Source organism: Terrapene carolina, unplaced genomic scaffold (genome assembly GCF_002925995.2).
Source record: "Terrapene carolina triunguis isolate 2854851 unplaced genomic scaffold, T_m_triunguis-2.0 Scaffold230, whole genome shotgun sequence".
Classification (NCBI taxonomy): domain Eukaryota; kingdom Metazoa; phylum Chordata; order Testudines; family Emydidae; genus Terrapene; species Terrapene triunguis.
In genome coordinates this window covers 124,016-151,460 of record NW_020664581.1, presented here as the reverse complement: position 1 = coordinate 151,460, position 27,445 = coordinate 124,016, and the positions used below count along the sequence as shown (strand labels likewise).

The following is a 27,445-nucleotide window of genomic DNA, read 5'->3' as shown; positions in this document are numbered from 1 at the left end:
CTTCAATAACTATCCCGCTGCCAGACTCTCTCTGCTTGGGTGAGGGCTGGGTCTGCTATACTCTTCCCCATCTACCATATAGAACCCTGGTCTGGGCCTCTAAAGCAATGGGTCAGAGTTAACACTCCATTGAGATGCATGGGACAGTTCCTCTCTTTTGGAGCTATTATCTCAGGCTGTCTGCAAACTCAGACAGTCGGTGTATTGATTACACTCAGGCCACATTTTCAAACTTTTCTTCACAACCATAAGGGCAAGGAACTTACTTTTTAAAAAAAATTAGAACTCCTAATCTGATGTAATCACATGACTCCAGGAGTTGGGGCCCTAGACACAGGCCCATAGTACTTATGCCTTAATACAGCCCTGACTAATGAAGAAGTAATAGATGTAAGAGATGGACTGGATGGAGCCAAATCAATCTCTCAGAAGCTAGTGCAGGACTGTTCCCTAGCTATAATTATTAGTATTTTCACCAGTTTAAAGTGTCCCCAGTGTTGGAGCTCCCCACCACAGAAGACAGTTCATGAACTGGATCCATCTCCCTAATGGGGAGTGACAGGGCCCTGGCCCTTCCTCTGGGATCCATCCCTGTGCCAGGGAGCAACAGGGCCCCCAGCTCTGCCCTTGGGGATGATTCTCTGGCTGGACCCACGGCCCTGTCAAGGTGTGATGGGGCCCCCAGTTCTTCTCTAGGGAAGCTGTTGTGCAGCCCAACAGTTTTTCCTGATATTCACCCTGAGTCTCATTATTTCTCTGGGTGGGGGGTCTGTAGGCTCTGGGACAGACGTTTGTTCGCCACAAGCCCTAGGGACCTCCAAGGAGTCTACATTCCCAGCACAAGTCCCTTAAGCAGGCAGAGGTCTACTCCCTTCCTCCAAGTCCTATAGGATATCTGTTCTCTTCCTTGCCCTCAGTCCCAAGTTCCATAAGCAGGCAGAGGCGACTTGCTGTACCTTGCTGTTTAACTGCTGAATTCTCAGCTCCTTTTGGTGCAGCTCTTTCAGGCTGTCACCCAGTTGGACCCGGAGGTGATCTGTCTCGGCTTCTAGGCTGGACGGGTCCCCTCCGAAAGTCTCACTGGAGCTGGGGATCTCTGGAGAAGTCTGCCAAGAAAAGAGTGATGAAAGTACCTATTGCTGAGATCTTTGTTGAATCCCGTTCCCTTTTTAACCACGCACCTGTCTGGTGTACAAGTCACAAAACCCTCCAATAAGCCTATATCTGGAACCTTGCTTGCCAATGCCGAAGGGGTGAGAGTAAATGGCCACAGCACAAAGGGCAGCTGAAGAGCAGAACAATTAGTGAAAATTCAGTTGGCTTACACATGGAACTCTTGCATCCGAAGAAGTGGGTTGTAGCCCACGAAAGCTTATGCTCTAATAAATTTGTTAGTCTCTAAGGTGCCACAAGTACTCCTGTTCTTTTTGCCCTTCCCTGTTTGCCCAACAGCCTCCTTAGAGATCTGCAGCAGCAATGGCTCAAAAGGCACCAGTACATGGATGGGAATGTGCAAGAGTGTCAGCAAAGACATCCTTGCCCCTATGGCTCTTCAGCTTAGAGAACGAAGAAACTGGCACTCTGCCTCCCTTTCCTTCACATGATCCATGCAAGAACTCCGCAACTGTACACTCCAGCCAGCTGTATTGTTCCCACTTGGGCCTACAGATTGTAAGGTCTCTGAGACAGTGGCTTTGTCTACCACACTAAATACTCAACTTCAGCTTAAAGTATGAAATCAGCAGCAGAGAACATCCTTATTAGGCAGCTTGCTATCCTAAAAGAGCTTCTCAAAGCACTATCCCCAAACATAGCTCTTTCGTTTTTTGTTGTTGATACCTTGAGTGGTTGCTTGAGACCGGCATTGCTAAGTATTTACAGTGCTACTGAACAGGGACCCATGAATCAGGAATTCCTGAGCTCTCATCCCAGTCTGGCATGGACATCATCTGTGGCCTTAGTCAAGCCACACCTTCTGCCCCAGTGTCTCCATCTGCTAAATGCGGATATTTCTCACTAGTCCATGTCACAGGGATATTGGGATTATTATATAAGTAACAAACAACCCTCAGAGCCTCTGGATCTGGAACCTTTTATATGGCTGCTGCTGGGACACTGAGGGTCCCTAACCTCTAACACATCAGCATGCTTGTGCTGAAGGGAATTCTCTATAGTCAGAGTCATAGAAATTATCTATCTAAGGTACACCTAGAGCACCCATCATTAGTCTAGTGCCGGATTCAAGTAAGGAACTGACGTGCTGATGGGCCTAACCCATAACAGGGATCTAAGGGATGATCTGTCAAGTGTCTGAGAACCTGTAAGAGGGAACCAGAACCACAGTTTCTGGGGATGTTAGCACAGCAATACCTTTCTGACAGTTTCATGTCTGCATTCTCTCCGCATTATAGGAGGAGAGATTTCGGGTGCTGGAACAGACCTATGCTTTTTCCCCTTGGCCTTGAGGGCAAAGGAAAGTGTGCCCTTGTGGTCTGGTGCACACATTCCTGTCTAAAAACTGGATCCACACTGGATCTGTCTCACAATCCATACTTGGTTTGGGAACCATGGAACCACTTGTGGGGCTGTGATGCTTCCCAGGGCTGCGAGGCACCTCAATACCACTTGTCCTTAGCATGAGGAAGCCTTGTCTGTGGTTGGCAGGGGTCAGCTCCCTAGAGGGAAAGAAGGCTGTATAGTTTGAATGGCCTCCACATCAGCAGAAGTGGGATCAATCTCCTTGGGGACAGGCTGGTTAGAATAGTCAGGAGAGGGTTGAACTAACAGCAAACAGAGAGGGTTAAAACAGGGACGATATGAGCACTCAGCATGAAAATGAGATGTTGCGAACAAAATTAATCAAGGAACCAAAGGACGTGAAGAGAAGAAATTCTTGAATTGACAATACACCAATGCTAGGAGCCTGGGTAATAAAAAGGAGGAAATGGAATTACTCATTTATGAGCATAAATTCAATCTAGTTGGTATTACTGAAACCTGGTGGAATGATTTGCATGATTGGAATGTTAAAATCAATGTTTCTAACCTATTTAAAGGAAGGATCAAGTGAGCAAAGGGGTGGGGGAGTGGCACTCTGTGTCAAAAATTGTATTACCTGTTTCTGAGTCTTGGATAACTCATACAAAAATGATCCTGAATAGGGGACTAGTTGGTGTCTGCTATAGATCACAAAACACACTAGGGAACAGGATGACTGCCTCTTTATGCACCTTTCTATAACGTGTAGGAAAAAAAGCTGTGTGATCATGGGGAACTTCAATTTGAGTGACATATGCTGGAGGTCTTATGCTGCCAGTACTAAAACGTCCTTGGGATTTCTAACAATTATAGATTACAATTTCCTAACTCAAAAAGTGTTGCATCCAACACAGGGGAATTCTATATTAGACCGTGTCCTAACAGATAAAGAGGAACTGATCACAGACCTAAAAATTGATGGTATATCAGGTAAAAGTGACCATGATTGATCACATTTGTAATGTGCAAACAGAATAAAATTCAGACCAATTTTTATTACACACACACACACAGCTTTAAAAGGGCCAGTTTCACAAAGCTGAAAACAATTATGAGCCATATCAGCTGGGAAGTTGAAGTCAATCATAAAAGTGTGAATAATAATTGGGAATAATTTAAGAACACCTTACTAGACACCCAAAAAGCCACAATCCCATAATTGAGGAAGGAGGCCGTGCTGTTAAAAATCCCCACCTGGTTTAAAAGGGAAATTATGGCAGCTGTAAAAAAATAAAACAAAACAACCACAACAACAAATGGAAGAACGGGGAAGTTGATATTAATGAATATACAGCAGAAATCAAGAATTGTAGTCTGACGAAGTGGGTATTCACCCACGAAAGTTTATGCTCCAATACATCTGTTAGTCTTAAAGGTGCCACAAGACTCTCTGTTGCTTTTTACTGTATCCAGACAGACAACCTGACCATGGATCACAGAATCATAGAAGATTAGGGTTGGAAGAAACCTCAGGAGGTCATCTAGTCCAACCCCCTGCTCAAAGCAGGATGGCTGCCTTTACCCAGATCCTGGTGTGGATTTGCAGAGACTGTGTCCTGCATTTCCCACTCACAGAAAGCCAGGCTGGGGGGGGACCATCCAGCTGGTGGAATCTCTCAGGAAGCAGGTGGGAAAGCTAAAGGAGGAGGGGACTAGGCTGAGGCGCATCCGTGCCCACAAGGAATTCCTCGAGAGATTCATATAGAGACATCCAAGGCTGAGGAAGCTATCCAGCTACAGAGGACTGCTGTCACAACACCGGGGAGGAGGATATGGCTCTGTCACAGGGAGGACACTGGCTGGTTACTTCTGGCATCAGGCAGAGCTCCACCCCTAATCCCAACCCACCCACTGTGGTGATGGAAAACCGATATGCTGACCTAGCAATGAACGATTAGGAATCAGTCCCAAAGGTGGAGGAGGAGAAGCTATGTATCCCCAAGGCTGGGAGAATTGCAGCCACCACTCCCAGGAAGTAATGTAGGGTAGTGGTGGTTGGTGACTCTCTTCTGGTGGAGGTATGCTGCCTGCCAGGGGCTCGTATCCGAGACGTTAAGGAGGGATTGTCGAGGATCATCCAGTCCTGTGACTACTACCTCATGCTACTCATCCATGTGGGCATTAATGATACTGCAAGGTATGACCCCCTCAGCAGTTCAGACATGACTATGGGGCTCTGGGAGTAAGGGTGAAGGAGTGGGGAGTGCAGATAGTGTTCTCTTCAATCCTTCCAATCAAGGGTAAGCGCCTAGACAGAGGCAGATGCATCCTGGAGGTGAATGCCTGGTTGCGAGGATGGTGTCGCCAGGAGGGCTTCGGCTTCATTGACCATGGGATGCTGTTCCAGGAAGGAGGACTGCTTAAGCAGAGATGGGGTCCACCTATCTGTTGGGACATGTAAGGGTTAAGTAAAGACCTGGGTAACCGCTAGCATGGTATTAGGGAGGAAGGCGGGGCAGGCACTGTCTCTTTGCTTGATAAAGTGCTATCCCTCTCCCTTCCCTTCTCCTTGTTAAGGATTGATAAGCGTTGCAGCTGCATAAGGAATGTGGGGATCTAAAGAATACTCTTCATGTAAAGCAGTGATATCTCCCCATCCCTTCCTTTCCCAGACACATAAACGAGCTCGGGGTCATAGCCCCTTCCTCCCTTCCCTGTGAACTGCTGATCAAGGGAATTTGTGGCTGCAATTATTGCAAAAAAATGTATCTTCAAAGTAAAAACTATCTGTAGAATATGCTAATGTTGTAAACAGTAATCAGGGGCGGGGATAATTACATTCAGTATATAGCTATTGATATTCATTGTATGGGTGTTCATATTACTCAATAAGGGTTTTGGGGGTGTTGTAGTAAATGCAGGTATTTACATATTAACTTAGATAAAAAGAATGTGCTGTAACTAATTCAGTGTTTACTCGACAATTGGGTTGAGGGGAACAAGCACCGCAATAAAGAAGCCCGTCTACGCAATCTGCCTCTGGGTCAGCCTGCTCTTCTCTAACACTATCAAGGAAGGGGAAGAGCATATTTGGATACAGACTGGCTAACCTAGTGAGGAGGGCTTTAAACTAAGTTTGAAGGGGGCAGGTGACCAAAGCCCACAGGTAAGTGAAAAACATGGAGACCTGGGAGAGGGGTTGGAATTTGCGGGGAGCCTGGGCTGCTATAGCAGGGATAAAGGAGAGAAGACAAAACTCGGGGTGGGGGAATCAAATCAGTATCTTAGGTGTCTGTATATTAATGTGAGAAGCATGGGGAATAAGCAGGAAGAATTCGAAATGCTAGTTATTATTTTATTATTAGTAGTAAATAAACACAACTATGACATCGTTGGCATCACAGAGACTTGGTGGGATAACATGTGTGACTGGAATATTGGTATAGAAGAGTACAGCTTGCTCAGGAAGGACAAGCAGGGGAAAAAAGGAGGAGTTGTTGCCTTATATATGAAAAATGTATACACTTGGACTGAGGTTGAGATGGAAATAGGAGACAGACTTGTTGAAAGTCCCTGGGTAAGGATAAAAGGGGTAAAAAACAAGGGTGATGTCATGGTAGGGGTCTACTACAGGCCACCTAACCAGGAAGAAGAGGTGGATGAGGCTTTTTTTAAACAACTAACAAAATGATCCAAAGCACAGGACTTGGTGGTGAAGTGGGACTTTAACTACTCAGACAACTGTTGGGAAAATAACACAGCAGGGCACAGATTATCCAACAAGTTCTTGGAATGTATTGGAGACCATTTTTTTAATTTCAGAAGGTGGAGAAAGCTACTAGGGGAGAGGCTGTTCTAGATTTGATTTTGACAAATAGGGAGGAACTGGTTGAGAAAAGACAGTTACCTTTTCCGTAACTGGTGTTCTTCGAGATGTGTTGCTCATGTCCATTCCACAATAGGTGTGCGTGCTTGCCACGTGTACCGGTGCCGGAAGTTTTTCCCCTAGCAGTACCCATAGGGGAGCGCCCCTAGCAACTCCTGGAGTGGCGCCTCTATGGCACGGTATAAGGGGCGCTGCGCGCTCCCCCCATCCTCAGTTCCTTCTTGCCAGACAACTCCAACAGAGGGGAAGGAAGGCGGGATGTGGAATGGACATGAGCAACACATCTCGAAGAACACCAGCTTGGCTTTTCTTCGAGTGATTGCTCATGTGCATTCCACAATAGGTGATTCCACGCTGTATCTGTTGGAGGTGGGAAGGAGTTCACAGACTCTCGGGATGGAGTACAGCCCTGCCAAACCCGGCGTCCTCGCTGGTTTGGGAGACGATCGCATAATGCGAGGTGAACATGTGAACCAAAGACTAGGTGGCAGCCCTACAAATGTCCTGAAGGAGAACATGGGCTAGAAAGGCAGCCGAAGAGGCTTGCGCCCTAGTCAAGTGTGCCCTCACAATCAGAGGCAGGGGGACTCCCGCTAGATCGTAACAGTTACAAATACACGAGGTGATCCGTTTGGAGAGCCGCTGAGTGGAGATCGGCCGACCTCTCATGCGTTCGGCTGAGGCGATGAACAGCTGTGAGGACTTCCTGAACGGCTTAGTCCGCTCCAGGTAAAAGGCCAGAGCTTGTCTCACATCCAGCATGTGGAGGCGGTGCTCCTCACTGGACGCATGGGGTTTGGGACAGAGCACCAGCAGGAAGATATCCTGACCCATGTAGTTGGTAGCGACCACCTTGGGGAGGAATGAAGGATGTGGTCGGAGCTGGACCTTATCCTTATGGAACACTGTGTACGGGGGCTTGGAAGTCAGGGCCCTGAGCTCTGAGACCCGTCTGGCTGACGTGATCGCCACCAGGAAGGCTACCTTCCAGAAGAGGTGCCACCAGGAGCATGTAGCTAGCGGTTCAAACGGGGGACCTGTCAGCCGGGCCAGCACCAAGTTCAGGTCCCACTGCAGAACTGGGGGCCTAATGTACAGGAAGAGACGATCCAATCCCTTAAATAATCGGCCAGTCATGGCATGGGAGAAGACCATGTGTCCCTACACCGGCAGGTGGAAGGCCGATATGGCCGCCAAGTGCACCTTGACGGATGAGGGCACTAGGCCCTGGGCTCTAAGGTGAAAGAGGTAGTCTAAAATGAGCTGAATTGGGGAAGCCACCGGCAACACGCCACGATCAGCTGCCCACTGTGAAAACCGAGACCACTTTGCCAGGTAGGCCCGATGCATGGAGGGCCATCTGCTTTCCAGGAGGACGCACTGAACCCCTTCCGAGCACGTCCTTTTCTCCCAGCGTAACCACTGAGCAGCCACACCGTGAGGTGGAGTGCCACTAGGTTGGGGTGGAGGAGGCAGCCTTAGTCCTGGGAGAGCATGTCCGGGCAGGGCGGCAATGGCCACGGCGGGGCGACTGCCAGGCTTGTGAGAGTCCCGTACCAATGTTGCCTGGGCCACGCCGGGGCGATCAGGAGGACCCAGGCCCTGTCCATTTATATCTTCTCCAAGACCTTGCCGATCAGCGGGATCGGGGGGAAGGCATAGTGAAGCCGGCCCGACCAGGATAGGAGGAAGGCATCGGAGATGGTGCCCGTGCCCAACCCCCCCCAGAGCAGAAGCGGGGACACTGGTGGTTCTGCCGTGTCATGAACAGGTCCACCTGGGGAGTGCCCCACGTTTGGAAAATCCTGTGCACCACCTCTGGGTGTAGTGACCACTCGTGCTGAGAGGAGAAGTCTTGGCTCAGACGATCCGCCCGGAAATTCTGGGCGCCCGGTTAAGTGGTGGGCCTCCAGGCAGATATCATAGGCTATGCAGAAGTCCCACAGCCTGAGGGCTTCCTGGCAGAGGGCTGAAGAGCAGGCCCCGCCTTGCCTGTTGATGTAAAACATCGAGGCCGTGTTGTCTGTGAGAACCCTAACCACTCTGCCCTCCAGTTGCGAGCGGAAGGCTACACATGCCAGACGGATCGCCCTGAGCACCTTGATGTTTCTATGCAGGGCAAGGTCTGGCATGGACCACAGACCTTGGATCTGAATGTTCCCCACATGGGCTCCCTACCCGACTATGTCAGACACCAGCTCCACCGATGGGGGCCTGCCCCTGAACGGGACTCCGTGGAGCATGTTCCCCGGGGAGGACCACCATTGTAGGGAGGCGATCACCGGTTTGGGCACAGTGAAGACCTTGTCCATCCTGTCTCTGGACTGGGAGAACACTGAGGCCAACCAGAGCTGGAGGGGCCTCATCCTCAGCCTGACGTGGCGAACCATATATGTGCATGCCGACATGTGACCCAGGAGCTGGAGGCACGCTCTGGCTGTGGTCACAGGGAACCTTGTGACTGTATCGATGAGCCCTCTTAGGGTCTTGAACCTGTCCGGTGGGAGGGAGGCCCTGGCTTATGTCACGTCCAGGACTGCCCTGATAAACTCTATGCGCTGCACTGGAACTAAAGTCGACTTGGCGTCGTTTACCAACAGGCCCAGGGTGGCGCATGTGGACAGAAGGAGCACCATGTGATCCTGCACCTGCAACCTGGAGCTGCCCTTGACCAGCCAGTCATCCAGATAGGGGAAGATCTGTACCCCACGACGTCTGAGGTAGGCCGCCACCAAAGACATGCACTTTGTGAATACCCTGGGAGCAGTGGACAGGCCAAACGAGAAGACCGTAAATTGGTAGTGCTCCTGTCCAACTGTGAAATGGAGGAAACGTCTGTGCCCCTCGAATATATGGATGTGGAAGTACACGTCCTCCAGATTGAGGGAGGCGTACCTGTCCCCAGGGTCCAGGGAGGGGATGATGGAGGCAGAGAGACCATGTGGAACTTGAGCTTTACCATGTGCTGGTTCAGGCCTCGCAGGTCCAGGATGGGCCTGAGCCCCCTTTTGGCCTTCGGGATAAGGAACTAGCGGGAGTAGTACCCTTTGCGTCTGAACTTCGCTGGCACCACTTCCACCGCTCCTAGGCCAAGAAGCCGCCCCACCTCCTGCTCGAGCAGGGCCTCGTGAGGGGGTCCCCCAGGATGGACTGGGACAGAGGGTGGTTGGGCGGGGTAGAGGTAAACTGGAGGGTATAGCCCTGGGAGATGGTGTTGAGGACGCAACAGTCCAAGGTCAGCCACGACCACTCTGGGAGAAAAGCACACAACCGGTAGGAGAAGGGAAGCTTTATTGCAGGTGGATCCCTGGTATGAACTGGGAAGTTGCCCCCAGGCGTCCCGTCAAAACTGATGTTTTCCCACCTGCTTGCCCTTGGAAGGCCCAGGCTGGGGGGCAGACTGTCTCTGCAGGTGCTTTTATAGTCCCGAGACTTTTTATAAGGGGGCTCATATTTAGAATGGGTGGCCTGGGTGGGAGCCTGCTGAGGCCTAAACTTGATCCTGGCCGGAGCCGGGACATAGAGGCCAAGTATCTTAAGTGTTGTGCGGGAATCTTTCAGGCCGTGCAATTTCACGTCCGTCTGTTCCGCAAATAGGGCCTGCAAGGAGTTCTGCGCCTCGCTGGACAGCCCAGTCAGCAGGAGCCACGACGCCCTCCTCATGGACACCGCGGAGGCCATAGACCTTGCAGCTGTATCCGCGGCATCCGACGCTGCCTGCAAGGTTGCCCTGGCAGCCGCTGTACCCTCCTCCACCAGCGCTTTGCACTCCTTCTTGTCACGCTCCTGGAGAGAGTCTTCGAATTTGGGTAGAGAGCCCCACAAATTGAACTCATACTGACTCAGGAGAGCCTGATGGTTCACCACCCTTAACAGGAAACTTGAGGACTAATAAACTTTTCTCCCAAATAAGTCCAGCCTCCTTGAGTCTATTTTTCGGAGTAGGGGCTGGCTGACTGGCCCTGCCTCTCCCTGTGGTTGACCGACTCGACCACCAGGGAGTTGGGAGCAGGGTGGGTGTACAGGTATTCATGCCCCTTGGCGGGCACAAAGTACTTCCGTTCTGCCCGCTTAGAGATGGGGGGCAAAGAAGCCTGGGCTTGCCACAAGGTGTTTGAAATTTTTGCCACCCCTTTGTGGAGTGGGAGGGCCACCCTGCCCGGTGCCGAGGGTGATAGGACGTTGAAGAGGGAGTCTGAAGGCTTCCTCCACCTCCTTGGCCTGAAGGTTAAGGCTTGATGCCACCCTTTTCAATAGTTCTTGGTGGGCTTTAGAGTACTCCTGCGGAACAGAGGGAGGAGGCACCGTAATTGCCTCATCGAGGAGGATGAGGATGCAGGTGTGGTACTCTGTGTATCCACTGGTACTGGAGGTCCCACCACTTGGTTGTCCTCCGGGTGCAGAACTGAAGATGCACGTACCACCGAATCCTTTCTGGGAGGCTGGGAAAGGGAGGCCGATGGTCTTTCCGAGGCTCCAGCTGCCGAGCGAGCCCCCACTGGGGGCTGCGTCGGGGGCCATAGGGCCCACTGGTACCACGGTGCTGGCCCAGGAGCCCGGTGCCACTGCACCTGCTGTGGCACCGGCAGAGCGGGCTGTTCAGACTGACTAGCCTGTCCCATTGACCAACGACTACGAAGGGTGGACAGGCTGGCGTACGACCTGCAGCTGTCCCTGGATCGGGAGGAGCAGTGGCATCGGGAACGGTGCTGACCACGAGACCGTGATCCCAACGTGGAAGAGCAGTACCGCCGGCAGCAGCTGCTCCGCAATTGGCTCTGGTGGGCGAATCCGCGACAGCAAGGTGCTGGCAATCGACGCCTGGGCCTGCGGGGGCGGTGCTGCGGCGGGGTCCTGGAGCGAGATGAAGAACGGGAACTGCGTCAACGCCTGTATCGCAACGGGCTACGGTAGCCTCTCAGAGACGAGGCCCTCTGGTGCCCTCTGTCTGGGTCTTGACAGGATCCAGTCCCTCGAGGCAGAACGGTGCCTGGAACCCCTGTCAGTTGGAACCCAGCCAGACAACCTGGTGGGGGTTGATGGGGACCGGTGCAGACTGCGCATGGGGTGGTCGCTGAGTGGCGAAAGGTGTCGGGAATGGTACTGATCAGGTGGCGACCCAAGCGGTGGCTTGCCTCTGGACCAGGGAGCCAACAGCGGCGGTGCCCCTGGTACCGGCAGAGACAGAACCCCGGGCGGCTTGCGGTGCCTCTGGCGTGGAGGGCACCCGGACATCCGGGGAGGCCTGCGCTGAGTGGGCTGGGCTACTCCGCTCAACCTGAGACAGAGGCCTGGCGGCTGACAGGGACCGAGAACTGCCCAACATGGGTCTAGACTCTCCCCCAGTCTTGCTCCGGTGTCTCGGCGGAGAAGACCTCTCCTTAGCCTTCTTGGCGTGCCCTGCGGATGGGGAGCAGTGCCGGCTGGTGGAAGGCAATGAAGGGTCACTGCACACCGACACCGCGATACCCAGTGCTGATTCGGAGCAGCACACCGGAGTCGGGGTCAGCGCTGACTCCATCAGAATGGCTCGGAGCCAAATGTCCCTTTCCTTCTTGGTCTGAGGCTTGAAAGATCTGCAAATCTTGCAGCAATCGCTGAGATGGGTTCCTCCAGACAGCATAAACAGTCCGCGTGCGATTCACTCACTAGCATCGGGCGCCTGCAAGTGTCGCAAGACTTAAAGCCCGGGACACGGGGCATGCCCCGACCCGGGCGAACTAATCTAAACTAACACTAATCTAAAGTACTTCAACTACAGGTACTACTAACTAACAATGAACGAACAATAGTTCAAGAGGAAAGCTGCAGAAAAGCTGGAGCAGAGCAGTTCCGATGCACCTTCACCGGCAGCAAGAAAGAACTGGGGGTGGGGGGAGCGCACAGTGCCCCTTATACCATGCCATAGAGGCGCCACTCCAGGAGTCGCGGGGGGCGCTCCCCTACGGGTACTGCTAGGGGAAAAAATGCGGGCACCGGTGCACGTGGCGAGCACGCACACCTAGTGTGGAATGCAAATGAGCAATCACTCGAAGAAGAATTTGAAAGTGAATTCAATCGTTGATTGGCCAGAGAGGCGGTGATATGGCAGCAGGGCTGCGCTCCTCTCCTCCACTCGAGAGGGGGAAGGGGCCTGTCGACTGAGACATCGAGCGAGCGGCCCGTGTGAGGAAAAGGCGCTGTTGCCACCGCTATGACATTCAAGGGGAGCCAGGCCTGGGACCGTTTTTACAGCACCCGCTGCTGCGGCTGCTGCCATGTCCGTACCGGGACCATCATCCTGGGGACATGGTACATGGTGGTGAACTTGTTGATGGGCATCTTGCTGACTGTGGAAGTTACCCACCTTAATTCAGTGCCAACTGTTGACATACAGTATGAAGTCATTGGTAATTACTATGGTTCTGAGAGAATGGCTGAAAACGCTTGTGTTCTCTTTGCCATCTCACTCCTCCTGTTCACGATAAGTGCAATGATGGTGTATGGAGCAATTGCTCACCGAGTGAGCTGGCTCATTCCACTCTTCTGTTACCAGCTCTTTGTCCTCAGTTGCCTGATTGCCATCAGTTCTCTTACTTACATGCCAAGAATCAAAGAGCATCTGGATGTTACCAGATTTCCCTTACAAAGATGACCTCCTTGCACTTGACTCAAGCTGTATTTTGTTCGTTGTCCTGGTGTTTTTTGCCTTATTTATCATCTTAAAGGCCTATCTAATTAACTGTGTATGGAACGGCTATAAATACATCAGCAACAGAAACTTACCTGAGATAGCCATGTACCCTGCATTTGAAGCTCCTCCACAGTATGTCCTGCCAACTTATGAAATGGCAGTGAAGATGCCTGAGAAGGAAACCCCACCTCCTTACATACCTGCCTGAAGCAACTGTGCTTATGTTAGTTAACATCTGTACCAACTTCTTGGGTTTTTGTCCTTTTAATCTTGCAAAATTGCTTAAATATTCAGGGCTTTAGGAGCAAACCTTTCTGTTGAAAGATGTTTGATATAACTCTACTAAGCAAAACACATCTGGCAGTAATTTTTTTTCCTGCTTGTTTTAGTTTTTGTTCTCTTTAATGGTCTTAAACATGTTTATTGCCTTAGAGTCTTGTACTACAAACATTAGAACTACATGAGTGAAGTTGTTCATGTGACATCAACTGAACAACTCATATGAGTAAAGTTAGCCGCAGGCATACATGTCTGCTGGGTCGGGCCCTTAATTTGTAGAGTAATTTTTGTAAAGTAGTTCATAAAGACAATCTGATCTACCAGCAAAATGAGTTTTTTGCCTTTCTTTAATCATTTTTTTTTGGGGGGAAAGAGGTTGGGAGGGAGGTTTGAATGTGGTGTGTGTGTGTGTATATACATATTTTTTACTTTGCACTTTTCTCACACTATCTTACCTTATTGAAAGTGAAAGGCAGCTTGGGTGAAAGTGATCATGAAATGGTAGAGTTCATGATTCTAAGGAATGGTAGGAGGGAGAACAGCAAAATAAAGACAATGGATTTTAAGAAGGCAGACTTTAGCAAACTCATGGAGTTAGTAGGTAAGATCCCATGGGAAGCAAGTCTAAGGGGAAAAACAATTGAAGACAGCTGGCAGTTTTTCAAAGAGACATTATTAAGGGCACAAGAGCAAACTATCCCACTGCATAGGAAAGATAGGAAATATGGCAAGACACCACCCTGGCTTAACCAGGAGAACTTCAATTATCTAAAAATCAAAAAAGATACTTACAAAAAGTGGAAACTAAGTCAAATTACAAAGGATGAATGTAAACAAATAACACAAGTATGTAGGGACAAAATTAGAAAGGCTAAGGCACAAAACGAGATCAAACTAGCTGGACACAAAAGGGTAACAAGAAAACATTCAACCAGTATATTAGAAGCAAGAGGAAGACCAAGGACAGGATAGGACTGTTATTCAATGAGGGGGGAAAACAATAACAGAAGATGTGGAAATGGCAGAGGTGCTTAATGACTTCTTGGTTTCAGTTTTCACCAAGAAGGTTGGTGGTGACTGGACGTCTAACATAGTGAATGCCAGTGAAAATGAGGTAGGATCAGAGATTAAAATAGGGAAAGAACAAGGTACAAATTACATAGACAAGTTAGATGTCTTCAAATCACCAGGGCCTGATGAAATGCAACCTAGAATACTCAAGGAGCTGACTGAGGAGATATCTGAGCCATTAGCGATTATCTTTGAAAAGTCATGGAAGACAGGAGAGATTCCAGAAGACTGGAAAAGGGCAAATATAGTGCCAATCTATAAAAAGGGAAATAAGGACAACCTGGGGAATTACAGACCAGTCATCTTAACTTCTGTACCTTGAAAGATTATGGAGCACATAATTAAGCAATCAATTTGCAAACATCTAGAAGATAATAAGGTGATAAGTAACAGTCAGCATGTATTTGTAAAGAACAAATCATGTCAAACCAACCTGATAGCTTTCTTTCACACGGTAACAAGGCTTGTGGATGGGGGGAAACGGTAGATGTGGTATATCTTGACTTTAGTAAAGCTTTTGATATGGTCTCGCATGACCTTCTCATAAACAAACTAGGGAAATGCAACCTAAATGGAGCTGCTATAAGGTGGGTGCATAACTGGTTGGAAAACCATTCCCAGAGAGTAATCATCAGTGGTTCACTGTCATGCTGAAAGGGCATAACGAGTGGGGTCCCACAGGGATCAGTTCTGGGTCCAGGTCTGTTCAATATCTTCAATGATTTAGATAATGGCATAGAGAGTACACTTATAAAGTTTGTGGACAATACCAAGCTGGGAGGGGTTGCAAGTGCTTTGGAGGATAGGATTAAAATTCAAAATGATCTGGACAAACTGGAGAAATGGTTTAAAGTAAACAGGATGAAATTCAATAAGGACAAATGCAAAGTACTCCACTAAGGAAGGAGCAATAAGTTGCACACATACAAAATGGGAAATGAAGGAGTACTGCGGAAGAGGATCTGGGGATCATAGTAGATCACAAGCTAAATATAAGTCAACAGGTCAGCACTGTTGCAAAAGAAGTGAACATCATTCTGGGATGTATTAGCAGGAGTATTGTAAGCAAGACACGAGAAATAATTCTTCCGCTCTACTCCACGCTAATTAGGCCTCAGATGGAGTATTGTGTCCAGTTCCAGGTGCCACATTTCAGGAAAGATGTGGACAAATTGGAGAAAGTCCAGAAAAGAGCGACAAAAATGATTAAAGGTCTAGAAAACATGACCTATGAGGGAAGATTGAAAAAATTGGGTTTGTTTAGTCTGGAAAAGAGAAGACAGAGGGGACCATGATAACAGTTTTCAAGTACATAAAAGGTGTTACAAGGAGGAGGGGAAGAATTGTTCTTCTTAACCTCTGAGCATAGGACTAGAAGCAATGGTCTTAAATTGCAGCAAGGGAGGTTTAGTCTGGACATTAGGAAAAACTTCCTGTCAGGGTGGTTAAACACTGGAATAAATTGCCCAGGGAGGTTGTAGAATCACCATCATTGTCTAACCTGCTCTTAAAAATCTCCAAACACCTGTCAGGGATGGTCTAAATAATACTTAGTCGTGCCACGAGTGCAGGGGGCTGGACTAGATGACCTCTTGAGGTCCCTTCCAGTCCTATGATTCTACGTTGTGACCAAAAGGGCTAATGCATAACCAGGGGAATCTCAAGTAGGAGTAAAGAGGTTATTTTTTACCTCTGTATTTAGCGCTGGTGCGACCACTGCTGGAATGTGTCCTGCTTTGGCATCCACAGTTCAAGAAGGATGTTTATCAGTTGGAGAGGGTTCAAAGAAGAGTCACAAGAATGATAAAAGGATTAGAAAACATGCCTTATACTGATTGAGCTCCTTGAGTCTATCTATTTAGCTTAGAAAAGAGAAGGTGAAGGGATGACTTGATCACAGTCTATAAGTACTCACATGGGGAACAAATATTGAATAATGGGCTCTTCAATATGGCAGAGAAAGGTCGAACATGACCCAGTGGCTGGAATTTGAAGCTACACAAATTCAGACCAGATATAAGGCATACATTTTTAATGAATAAGGAATTAACCATTGGAACAGTTTACCAAAGATCGTGGTGGATTTTCCATCACTGACAATTTTTATAGCAAGATTGGATGTTTTTCTAAAAGATATACTTTAGGAATTATTTTGGTGAAGTTCTATGGCCTGTGATATACAGGAGCTTATACTAGATGACCATAATTATCCCCTTCTGGCCTTAGAATCTATGAATAAGGCTATGATTTTTTTACTTCTGCCTGAGATGCCTGGGAGCTGCAGGGTACCCTGCCACGCAGCGGGAGACCCCCGGAGCTGGCGGGGACCCCCCGGCACTCCCAGCAGCCCCTGCAGCTGAGCTTCCCAATTTGTCATAGATATTTTTAGTAAAAGTCACAGACAGGTCACAGGCTTCCATGAATTTTTCTTCACTACCGGTGACCTGTCTATGACTTTTACTAAAAATATCGGAGACAAAATCTTAGCCTTATCTATGAATCTATGACTCCACCAGCTATGGGCAACGCAAGCATTCCCTTCTCAGCCTATGCAGGCTTTGCTATCCTTCTGCAGGTTAGCAATAGGCACACTCCAACCCCGAGCCCTCCAAACATCTCCCTGTAGTACCCAGCCCCTGGTCCACTGGACACTCTCAGTATCACAGATACACTATTCCCAAAGGAATAGTACACCTCAGTTTACCAGGTACACCTCAGGATCACTGCTCTGCCTAACTTACAGCTCTTAGATTTGTTTACAGTAAAAACAAGTTTATTTAGCCAAGAAAAGAGCTTCAAGTAATAGCAAGTAGGTAGAAGTACTTGAGACAATTGGTTACATCTAACACAAAATAATAGATCTTAAACTAATTTTGATGGAATATATGGGCTAAAAAGGTGTTAACATAACCCAGTCACTGTCCAACATTAAACAACTGGAAATGAGGTTCTGGGTTTCTCATGCAGAAACCTCAGCCTGCTTAGTATCATGACAAGAATACCATTAAACAGTGCTTTAATCTTTTAATAAAGATACAGAAAAGAAGGGAAAACAATTAAAGCCTTTGAAATGTAAAGTATTAAGTAAGGCTTTCATTTTAACATTTTTTGTTCTCTTTCCCTTTAGCAGGAGAGAGTTTTCAAAAGCAAAACCCCTTTGACAGTCTCCGAGATGCTACCAAAGGTGGTGGTAACTCCTGTTCTGGGTAAAAGAGAAGTGAGCTGAGACGGGCTGAAGCTGGCTTCTTTGGATCTGAGCCAGGTGGATCCTTAGGCTCAGCTCCTGCTAAGTAGGTCACTGCTTTATGAATCAAGTGTGGTCCTTTTGCCTCTTCTGCAGGGGATCAGTGCCTGAAGCAAGTCTCCTGGAATGCTCCATGCTCAGAGACTCTGTTCAGGGATTTTTGGCTGCAAGACCCCCTTGCAGGAACATTGCCTGCAGCTAGTTCTGGAGCTCTTTCCTAGCCCATGGTGTTAAGGTCCTGCACATGCAGCAGACAAGTGCCCTTCTATGGGGCAAGCTTAACATATCCCCAACTTCAGATGCCCATGTGGAGAACAGCGGGAACAAGAGGTGCAAGTCTCTTGGAGGTCTGATCCTCTATATCAGACCCAAGGACTCATGACAAAGCACAAAGAGCCACACAGGCGCCAAAATGTACTTAAAAATCAGAATTTGGAGCAAATAAACTAGAACCAACTAGAATTGACTAAAACAAACAAAAGACTAAGAATAAAAAAGCCCTGGGAACAAAGTTCCAAAAGCCCAGGTCAAGAAAGCTGAGTGAGGTTCCACATCAGCTCGCTATTGCGATTGGAAGTAAATGAAATATATGATACACCTTGGCCCTGTTTCTATTCTAACTCTTTGAGCATTCTGAGCCGCAAGGGCGGGGAAAGGGGACACACAAGGATGCTCCAACAAGCACTGCTTTCTAGACATTTACACCTATCCCCACTGCACAGTTGGTGCATCCCACAAATGGAAACATACAGAGGACGCTCAAAGAAAAACTTGTGTTTTCCACTCTAATACATTTGACCCACCTGCTTTCAGATGCTGTGACCCCACTCCTCCACTCTGGCTCCTCCCTGACTGAATTCCAAGCTTCCAATTTCCCTATAATATGAAGGGAACTCCATCCTTACTCACCTGCCTTTGGTATTGTTCCTCTATGACCTGCGACTTGGACAGGGGTGACTTCACACAATCTTGCACAATCCTTTGCAAGTGACTTAGCTGCTGGTCTTTGTCTGCCAAGGCCATCACGTACTGCTCTTTTGCCCTCTTGTTTTGCATCTCCCATGTGGTCTTCTCCTGTCTGCAAAGCAACATATAGTCGACATTATAGAGGGCACTTCCTACAGTATGTCCTGCGTAGTCACCTGCTGTACTCAGGAAGCCCAGCACAGGCCTAGCAGGGGAACAGTCATTACTCCCCGCAGTTAACCTATGCCAGGAGAGTTTCTTTGCAACAAGACACTGCTGCTTAGAGACAGAGATACCCAACTCACACAGTTGAGGACTTAAACAGAGCAGGGTTCAGGAAGCCATTTTGCAGTTGGCTTGGGGGCTGCAGCATGTTCACTGCTACACACTTACAGTACCCCTGGACAATATGTTTTCCTTTGTCTTCAGACAGTTTGGACTAGACTGTGATAAACAACTTGTGTCAGTCTGCAAGGCAGGGATGAAAGGTAAATCACTTAGTCTTCTCACTGGCTGGTTAATTTTAGCTCTGTGGGGCAGGACAGACTGCTGTATGAATATTTATGGACTGCATTTGTTAAGGGTGACAGCAGCATGGGTTGGATATCAAACTAATAAAATAAAGAATAACTCACTCATCAGTAAGGATGGCTTCTGCAGTAACACAAATTAGGTTAACATCTAAGGGGCCTCAGAGAAGAAGCTGGTCACCAGGTGGGGAGGGAGAAATTTGGTCCCACGTTCTAGTACTGCATAAATTAGGTATAATATTGGATGGGGGCAGTTATACATTCCTCTGCAATATGCAATACTAGCCACCGCTGGAGGCAAGAAACAAAATTAGAAGAGCCATTGGCTTATTCCAGAATGAGAGTTTCATATAACCACCTGACCTCATCCTCCAGCCATCCGCTCTATTCCCAATGGGACCCCCCAAATCTTGCATTAAGGAGATTTTTTGCCCCCCTAGACCAGTATGCAGAAGGGCTGTTCTCACCTGAGCTGGTGGAGCTCCTGTTGGCAGGAAATGCTGTCCTGCCTCAATTGTTCTTGGAGACAATGCTGTTTATCAGCCTCTTGCTGATACTCCTGCAGTCGAGCCTTTAAGTGAGAGATCTCAGCTGTTTCCATGCCAATCTGCAGGTACTGCTGCTGCAGATTCTTCAGCTCTGTCAGCTTTAATCAAAGGAAAACAGCAGAATGACAAATCCTGTAACTGATGCTGAATAGACAGGCAAAGTTTTTTAAATTATTTACAGAAATTCCTAAGGTGCTCTTCACTATGGTATCTGGAGAAGGTGGTCACATCCGGCAGGCAGGCAGGGCTTATGGAGTGAACCATCACTTACTAGACAAGTCCTGCTAAAAGCAGCTCAGAACAGCATCAGCGCTGGTGAACTGGCCAATCTTGATTTAAAAATTGCCAGAAGCAAAGAACCCAGCACAGTCCTTAGTAAGTTGTTCTAATAGCTAATTACCCTCACTGTTAAAATTTACACCTTATTTCCAGTCTGAATTTGTCTAGCTTCAACTTCCAACCAATGGATCTTGGTGCATCTTTGCTAAATTGAAGAGTCCATTATCAAATATTTGTTCCCCATGTAAATAAACTGTGATCGTCACCTCTTAACCTTCTCTTCACTAAGCTAAAGGACCTGATACCCTTGAGTTTATCACTATAAAGCATGTTGTGAAAGGGTCAGGCGAGACAGCCACGGGAGAGTGCTACAGGAAGTCATAGCGCAGGAGCAGGTGATGATGGCGTTGCACCACCAGGGAGCTGAGCTCCAAGCTGGCCACAATGTAGTGACTGGGCGTCTCCTGGAAGTTGCTGTTGTAGCTGAAGACGCATTTCTGCAAACTGTTCAGGGTCATGAGGCTGACCTGTTCAAACATGTCCAGGGATGCAGAGCCTGACACCACCAGCCGGCGCCACTTGGCATGCATGATGTCAGTGCTCTGAGTCCCTTTTCCCTTGGTAACTGAACAGAGGTTACTCTAGGTTAATTAGGACACCAGAGGCCAATCAAGGGCCTGCCAGAACCTGTTAAAAGCCTCCCCTCCAGGCAGATAGGCGCGCGTGATAGGAGGAAAGTGTGCTACTGGAGAGCTGGGTGGTGCAGATGCTGACAAGCACCAGGAGGGAAAACCCCACAGGTACAGAGGCGAAGGGCAGGGGAAACCCTACCCGACACGATGAACAGCCCTTCTGCACCCCAGAGCTCTGAGGGAAGAGACCTCGCTGGAGGGGAGAGACTGAACTGGGGGCCTGGTTTGTTGCCACGACGCCCGGAGGGGCTACCAGAGACCAAGAGGCTTCCCTCCCACTTCCCCGTCAGGGAGGCCGGGAGGAACCCTGCTCAGGCAAACATGGACAGCAAGCCCAGGGACATGGGGAAATTCTGAGGTAGAGAGGAATACACTGGCCCACCACTAAGTGGAAGCACAGAACTCACCGAGGCAGAGGAGCGCTGTCACAACGTTTTCCAAGACCATGTCTACACTAGCACTTATGAAAAAAAACCCCACCCCTAAGCGACATAAGTTTTGCCAGCATAAGCGCTCACGTGCACAGTGCTATGTGGGTGGGAGAAGCAAGTCTAAGTAGAAAAACAATTGAAGACAGTTGGCAGTTTTTCAAAGAGACATTATTAAGGGCACAAGAGCAAACTATCCCACTGCGTAGGAAAGTTAGGAAGTATGGCAAGAGACCACCTTGGCTTAACCAGGAAATCTTCAATGACCTAAAACTCTTTCTTGAGTCCTACAAAAAGTGGAAATTCGGTCAAATTACAAAGGATGAATATAAACAAATAACACAAGATGTAGGGACAAAATTAGAAAAGCCAAGGCACAAAAGAAGATCAAACTAGCTAGAGACATCAAAGGAAACAAGAAAACATTCTACAAATACCTTAGAAGCAAGGGGAAGACCAAGGACAGAGTAGGCCCATTACTCAATGAGGGGGGAAAGACAATAACAGAAAATGTGGAAATGGCAGAGGTGCTTAATGACTTCTTTGTTTCGGTTTTCACCAAGAAGGTTGGTGGCGATTGGACGTCTAACATAGTGAATGCCAGTGAAAATGAGGTAGGATCAGAGTCTAAAATAGGTAAAGAACAAGTCAAAAATTACTTAGACAAGTTAGATGTCTTCAAATCACCAGGGCCTGACGAAATGTATCCTAGAATACTTAAGGAGCTGACTGAAGAGATATCTGAGCCATTAGCAATTGTCTTTGAAAAGTCATGGAAGAAGGGAGAGATTCCAGAAGACTGGAAAAGGGCAACCCAGGGAATTACAGACCAGTCAGCTTAACTTCTGTACCTTGAAAGATAATGGAGCAAATAATTACGCAATCAATTTGCAAACACCTAGAAGATAATAAGGTGATAAATAACAATCAGCATAGATTTGTCAAGAATAAATCGTGTCAAACCAACCTGATAGCTTTCTTTGACAGGGTAACAAGCCTTGTGGATGGGGGGAAGTGGTAGAAGTGGTATATCTTGACTTTAGAAAGGCTTTTGATACGGTCTCGCATGACCTTCTCATAAACAAACTAGTGAAATACAACCTAGATGGAGCTACTATAAGGTGGATGCGTAACAGAGAGTAGTTATCAGTGGTTTACAGTCATGCTGGAAGGACATAACGAGTGAGGTCCTGCAGGGATCAGTTCTGGGTCCGGTTCTGTTCAATATCTTCATCAATGATTTAGATAATGGCATAGAGAGTACACTTATAAAGTCTGCAGACTATACCAAGGTGGAAGAGGTTGCAAGTGCTTTGGAGGATAGGATTAACATTGAAAATGATCTGGACAAACTGGAGAAATAGTCTGAAGTAAATAGGATGAAATTCAATAAGGACAAATGCAACGTACTCCACTTCGGAAGGAACAATCAGTTGCACACATACAAAATGGGAAATGACTGCCTAGGAAGGAGTACTGCAGAAAGGGATCTGAGGATCATATTGGATCGCATGCTAAATATGAGTCAACAGTGTAACACTCTTGCAAATAAAATAAAATAAAATAAAATAAAATCCTTCTGGGATGTATTAGCAGGAGTATTGTAAGCGAGACACGAGATGTAATTCTTCCGCTCTACGCCACACTGATTAGGCCTCAATCCGAGTATTGTCCAGTTCTGGGCGCCACATTTCAGGAAAGATGTGGACAAATTGGAGAAAATCCAGAGAAGAGCAACAAAAATGATTACAGGTCTAGAAAACATGGCCTATGAGGTAAGACTGAAAAAAATGGGTTTGTTTAGTCTGGAGAAAAGAAGACTGAGACGGGACATAACAGTTTTCAAGTACATAAAAGGTTGTTACAAAGAGGAGGGAGAAAAATATTTCTCCTTAACTTCTGAGGATAGGACAAGAAACAATGGGCTTAAATTGCAGCAAGGGTGATTTAGGTTGGACATTAGGAAAAACTTCCTGTCAGAGTGGTTAAGAACTGGAATAAATTGCCTAGGGAGGTTGTGGAATCTCCATCATTGGGGATTTTTAAGAGCAGGTTGGACAAACACCTGTCAGGGATGGTCTAGATAATACTTAGTCCTGCCTTGAGTGCAGGGGACTGGACTAGATGACCTATTGAGGTCCCTTCCAGTTATATGATTCTATATTCATAAGAAAACTATGAAAATGTGGTCTTCATGAAGTTAGTATAAAGTGAGTGGACAACTGATTGAAAAACTATACTCAAAGAGTACTTGACAACGGTCCCCAGTCAAACGAGAAGTACCTATCAAGTGAGTGGGGTCCCACATTGTTCTGTCCTGGGTCTTGTACTATTCAATATTTTCATTAACAACTTGGATGATGAAGAAGAGAGTACATTTACAAAATTTGCGGATGACATCAAGCTGACAGGGGTTGCAAACATTTTGGAGAACAGGATTAGAACTCAATCTAATCCAATCTTAATCGGAGAATTGGTCTGAAATCAATTATAAGAAGATGAAATTCAATAAAGATAATTACAAACTACTAGGCGCAGGAAGGGAAAAAAAAATCAAATGCACGACTGCAAAATGGGGGAAGAGAAGGTTACTCTCCTTGTACAGTAACTGAGGTTCTTTGAGATGGTTGTCCCGTTGGGTGCTCCACTTTAGGTGTCTGTGTGCCCTGCACCTGCCTTGTTGGGTTGTGCATGCGCCGTTACGGTCTCGCGCCTCTTGAGGCAGTTACATAGCATTGCGCAACCAAACGTCCCTTGGTTCCTTTTCTATCGCAGAGAATCCGTGTGAAAACTCCGAAGTAGAGGGGGATGAGGGAGGGTAGTGGAGCACCCATAGGGACAACCATCTTGAAGAACCCCAGTTACTGCACAAGGTGAGTAACTCTCTCTTCTTCTTTGAGGAGTGTCCCTGTGGGTGCTCCACTTTAGGTGCCTGTTGGGCAGTCTCTCTCTGTGGAAGGGAGGGATTCAGAGTTGTGTTATGGATGGTGGATAACACAGTGAGCCCAAAGCGAGCAGCTGATGCTGATTGTTGCTCTATAGCATAGTGTTTCATGAATGTGCGGGCTGATGCCCAGGTTGCTGCTCTGCAAATGTCAGTAATGGGTATGTTGTTGAGAAAAGCCACAGATGCTGCCTGTGCTCTGGTAGACAGTACTCCCACTGGGGCTTGTAGGTGACTCTTTTGGTAACAAAGGTAGATGCATCCCGATATCCATTTGGACAGTCTCTGTTTTGAGATTATTTGGGCTATTGAGCATTCTGTTATGGAGACAAATAGTCTCATGATTTCCTAAATGTTTTTGTTCTTTCAATGTAGAAAGTCAAAGTTCTGCCAACGTCCAATGTGTGAAGTGATGCCTCCCTTTCGCCTGCATATGTATTTTTGAAAAATACAGGTAAATGTGTTGGTTCAAATGAAAGGGGGAGGTGACTTTGGGTAGGAACTTGGGGTGTGGTCTTAAAGTAACTTTAAAGAACATTGTGTAAGGGGGATATGCCATTAGGGCACCTAGTTCTCCCACCTGGCTGGCGGATGTGATGGCGATGAGGAAGGCCACCTTCATAGATAGGTGGAGTAATGAGCATGTAACGAGGAGCTCAAATGGCTTTCCCAAGAGTCAGCGAAAGACGAGGTTGAGGTCTCACATGGATGGCAGGTTCCTTGTTGTGCTGTAAGTGTTCTCAATGCCTCTCAGTGTTTAGTGGTTGGGTGAACAAATATGGTGACTCCATCCACTTTCTTGTGGAAGGCTGTAATAGCCGCCAAGTATACCTTGATGGGGCTGTCCACAAGCTCTAATTTTTTAAGTTCTAATATGTAACCCAGGACCCTTGGTAACGGGTAAAATATAGGCAAAAATCGGTCTATCTTGGCACCAAGTGTTGAACCGTTTCCACTTATGGATATGTGTTTCTTCTACTCGTTCTACGGCTGTTCAGTAATATGTCTTTTTACTTCCTCCAAACAGGTAGTCTCGACCCCTCTTAGCCACGGAGCAGACAGGCCTTTAGGTGGAGAACTGCGAGGTTGGGATGGTGGATGTGTCCCGTATCTTGTGAGAGGTGGTGAGGCATTAGGGGAAGGGTTTGAGGTGGGTATATCACCATCCTCAGAAGGTATGGGAATCATGTTTGCCTGGGTCATGTTGGCGTTATTATGATTACTTTGGATTTGTCTTTCTGGAACTTGTGTATGACACGGGTTAAGAGTGGGGTCGGAGGAAATGCATACATAAATGGTGCATGCTTTGAGCAGGGGATTGAACTAGATGACCTCCTGAGGTCTCTTCCAACCCTAATTTTCTATGATTCTATGATTTTATGATCCCATATGATGAGACCATCACCTAGGGAGAGGGCTCGCAATCCTGCTCTGGAGCAATATCATGGTCACTTGGTATTCTGTGCTGTTGCAAAGAGGTCTATGGTAGGGAATCCCCATCGTTTGCGTACTGTATGTAGAGCACTAGGATCTATCTCCCATTCGTGGCTCTGTGCAAAATCTCGGCTAAAGGTGTTGAGTTTTGGCATCCCAGCAGGTAGGATGCCAACATGTGGATGTTGTTGCTGATGCACCAATTCCAGAGCCGTATCACTTCTGTGCATACGGATTGTGATCGTGCACCCCTTTGGCAGTTTATGTAAGACATGCACGCTACATTGTCCGGGGGGATCCTGATGGCTTTGTTTTTTATTAAGAGGTAGAAAGTGACTGCATGTGTGGCTGACTGCCATTAGCTCCAGCAAGTTTATGTGCATGTTGAACTCTGAAGGGGACCATCAGCCTTGGACTGTGTTGTTGAGTAAATGTGCTGCCCAGCCTATTAGAGAGGCATCTGTGGTGATTGGCATTGTTGGGGTCCTTTGTAGAAATGGGTCCCTGTGCAGACGTTTCTTGATTGTGTCCACCATTTGAGTGAGTCTTTTACCTTCCTCAGTATCGTGAGCCATCTGCTTAGGCTGAGTCTGTGTGGAGTGTACACTGTTCGAAGCCAGGTCTGCAGGCATCTCATGTGAAGTCTGGCATGTTCGACAACAAACGTCGCTGCTGCCATATAGCCTAGTAGTTGGAGACATGTCCTGGCCAATATTTGTGGACTGTCTGTCACTGTTGAAATTAAGTTGACGAGTCTGATAAAGAGTGGTTGAGGTAGTGTCGCTGTTGCACAGATAAGGCAAGCTCCGATAAATCCTAGTATCTGGACGGGGGTCAGTGTGGACTTCTGACTATTTATTTGTAGCCCTAAGTTTGTGAAGTGTTATTGTGCTCTGTGTGGCGCTTATTGAAGAGGGATAGGGAAAGAGGGTGGGTAGGTGGGATAGAGGTAAAGGGGATGGAATAACTGTTTTAGAGAATTTCCAAAACCCGTCTGTTGTGATGGTGTTCCAGACTTGGTAAAATGGTGGTGATCTCTGAATGGACGGGAGACAGTTTCTGTTTCCTGAGTTAGAGAGTATGGTGGTCTTGTGCCTGCGACCACACCTTCAAAATTGTTGTCTCAAGGTGGACTGCTGGGATGTCAAGGGTTGATTTTGGTTTTGCCGACATCTGATTTGTCTTTGTTTATGCCGTTGGTCGTACTGCTTGTGAGGTTGTGTGTATGGCGGTGAGTGAAATATCTGGATAGAATACCTGCCCTATTTCTTTTTATTTGCAGGTGTGTAGATGCCCAGAGATTTTAAGGTTGCCCTTGAGTCCTTAAGGGTGTGGAGGGACTCATCTGTTTTAGCCACAAAGAACTTTGGGTCTTCGAAGGGCAGATCCTCGACAGTCGACTGGACTTCCCTTGGAAATCCCAAAAGATGTAGCCAACATGCATGGCGCATGACAACAGATGTTGCGATGGATTGTGCAGCCGTGTCTGCAGAGTCAAGTGAGGCCTGTGGTGATATTAGCCTTGAACTGTTCTTTTTTTATCCTCAGGTAAATGGTCAATAAATTCTGACATTTTTGAGAAAACTTTGAGAGTACATTTGTCCAGTAAAGCCTCATAATTTGCTATGTGAAATTGTAATGTGGCAGAAGAATATGTCTTGAGACCGAAGAGGTCTAGGCTCTTCTAGTCTTTGTCTCATGGGGTTGCTCTGGTGTGGTGCTGTTTCCCCCTCTCATTTACTGCCTCCACTACCAAGGAGTTTGGTGTGGGGTGTGTAAACAAAAATTCTGCTCCCTTAGATGCTATGTAGTACTTTCTGTCCTATCTTTTGCACGATGGTGTTGCAGTTGCGGGTGTCTGCCAGATGGTTTTGGCAGGCTCCATAATAGCATCATTGATCAGTAGCGCAATCTTTGTTTAGGTCGATGTCTGGAGCATGTCTAACAGTTTATGTTGTGACTCCAGCACCTCTTCGAGGGATACGTCCAGTGA

The 27,445-nt window shown here is 47.5% G+C and overlaps 1 protein-coding gene and 1 pseudogene across 2 annotated transcripts in view; one reads left to right on the top strand and one right to left on the bottom strand.

Moving 5' to 3' along the window:
• GOLGB1 (golgin B1) overlaps window positions 1-27,445 on the bottom strand; it is a 117,374-nt gene that overhangs the window by 8,881 nt on the left and 81,048 nt on the right. For both annotated transcript variants that reach the window (XM_026656379.1, XM_026656380.1), the window contains exons 16-18: window positions 19,595-19,773; window positions 18,541-18,709; window positions 957-1,106 (exon numbers count right to left, since the gene is read on the bottom strand). In XM_026656379.1, the coding sequence (XP_026512164.1) occupies window positions 957-1,106; window positions 18,541-18,709; window positions 19,595-19,773 (498 nt within the window). The remainder of the gene's footprint in view (window positions 1-956; window positions 1,107-18,540; window positions 18,710-19,594; window positions 19,774-27,445) is intronic.
• Window positions 12,443-13,259, top strand: LOC112113417 (annotated as a pseudogene).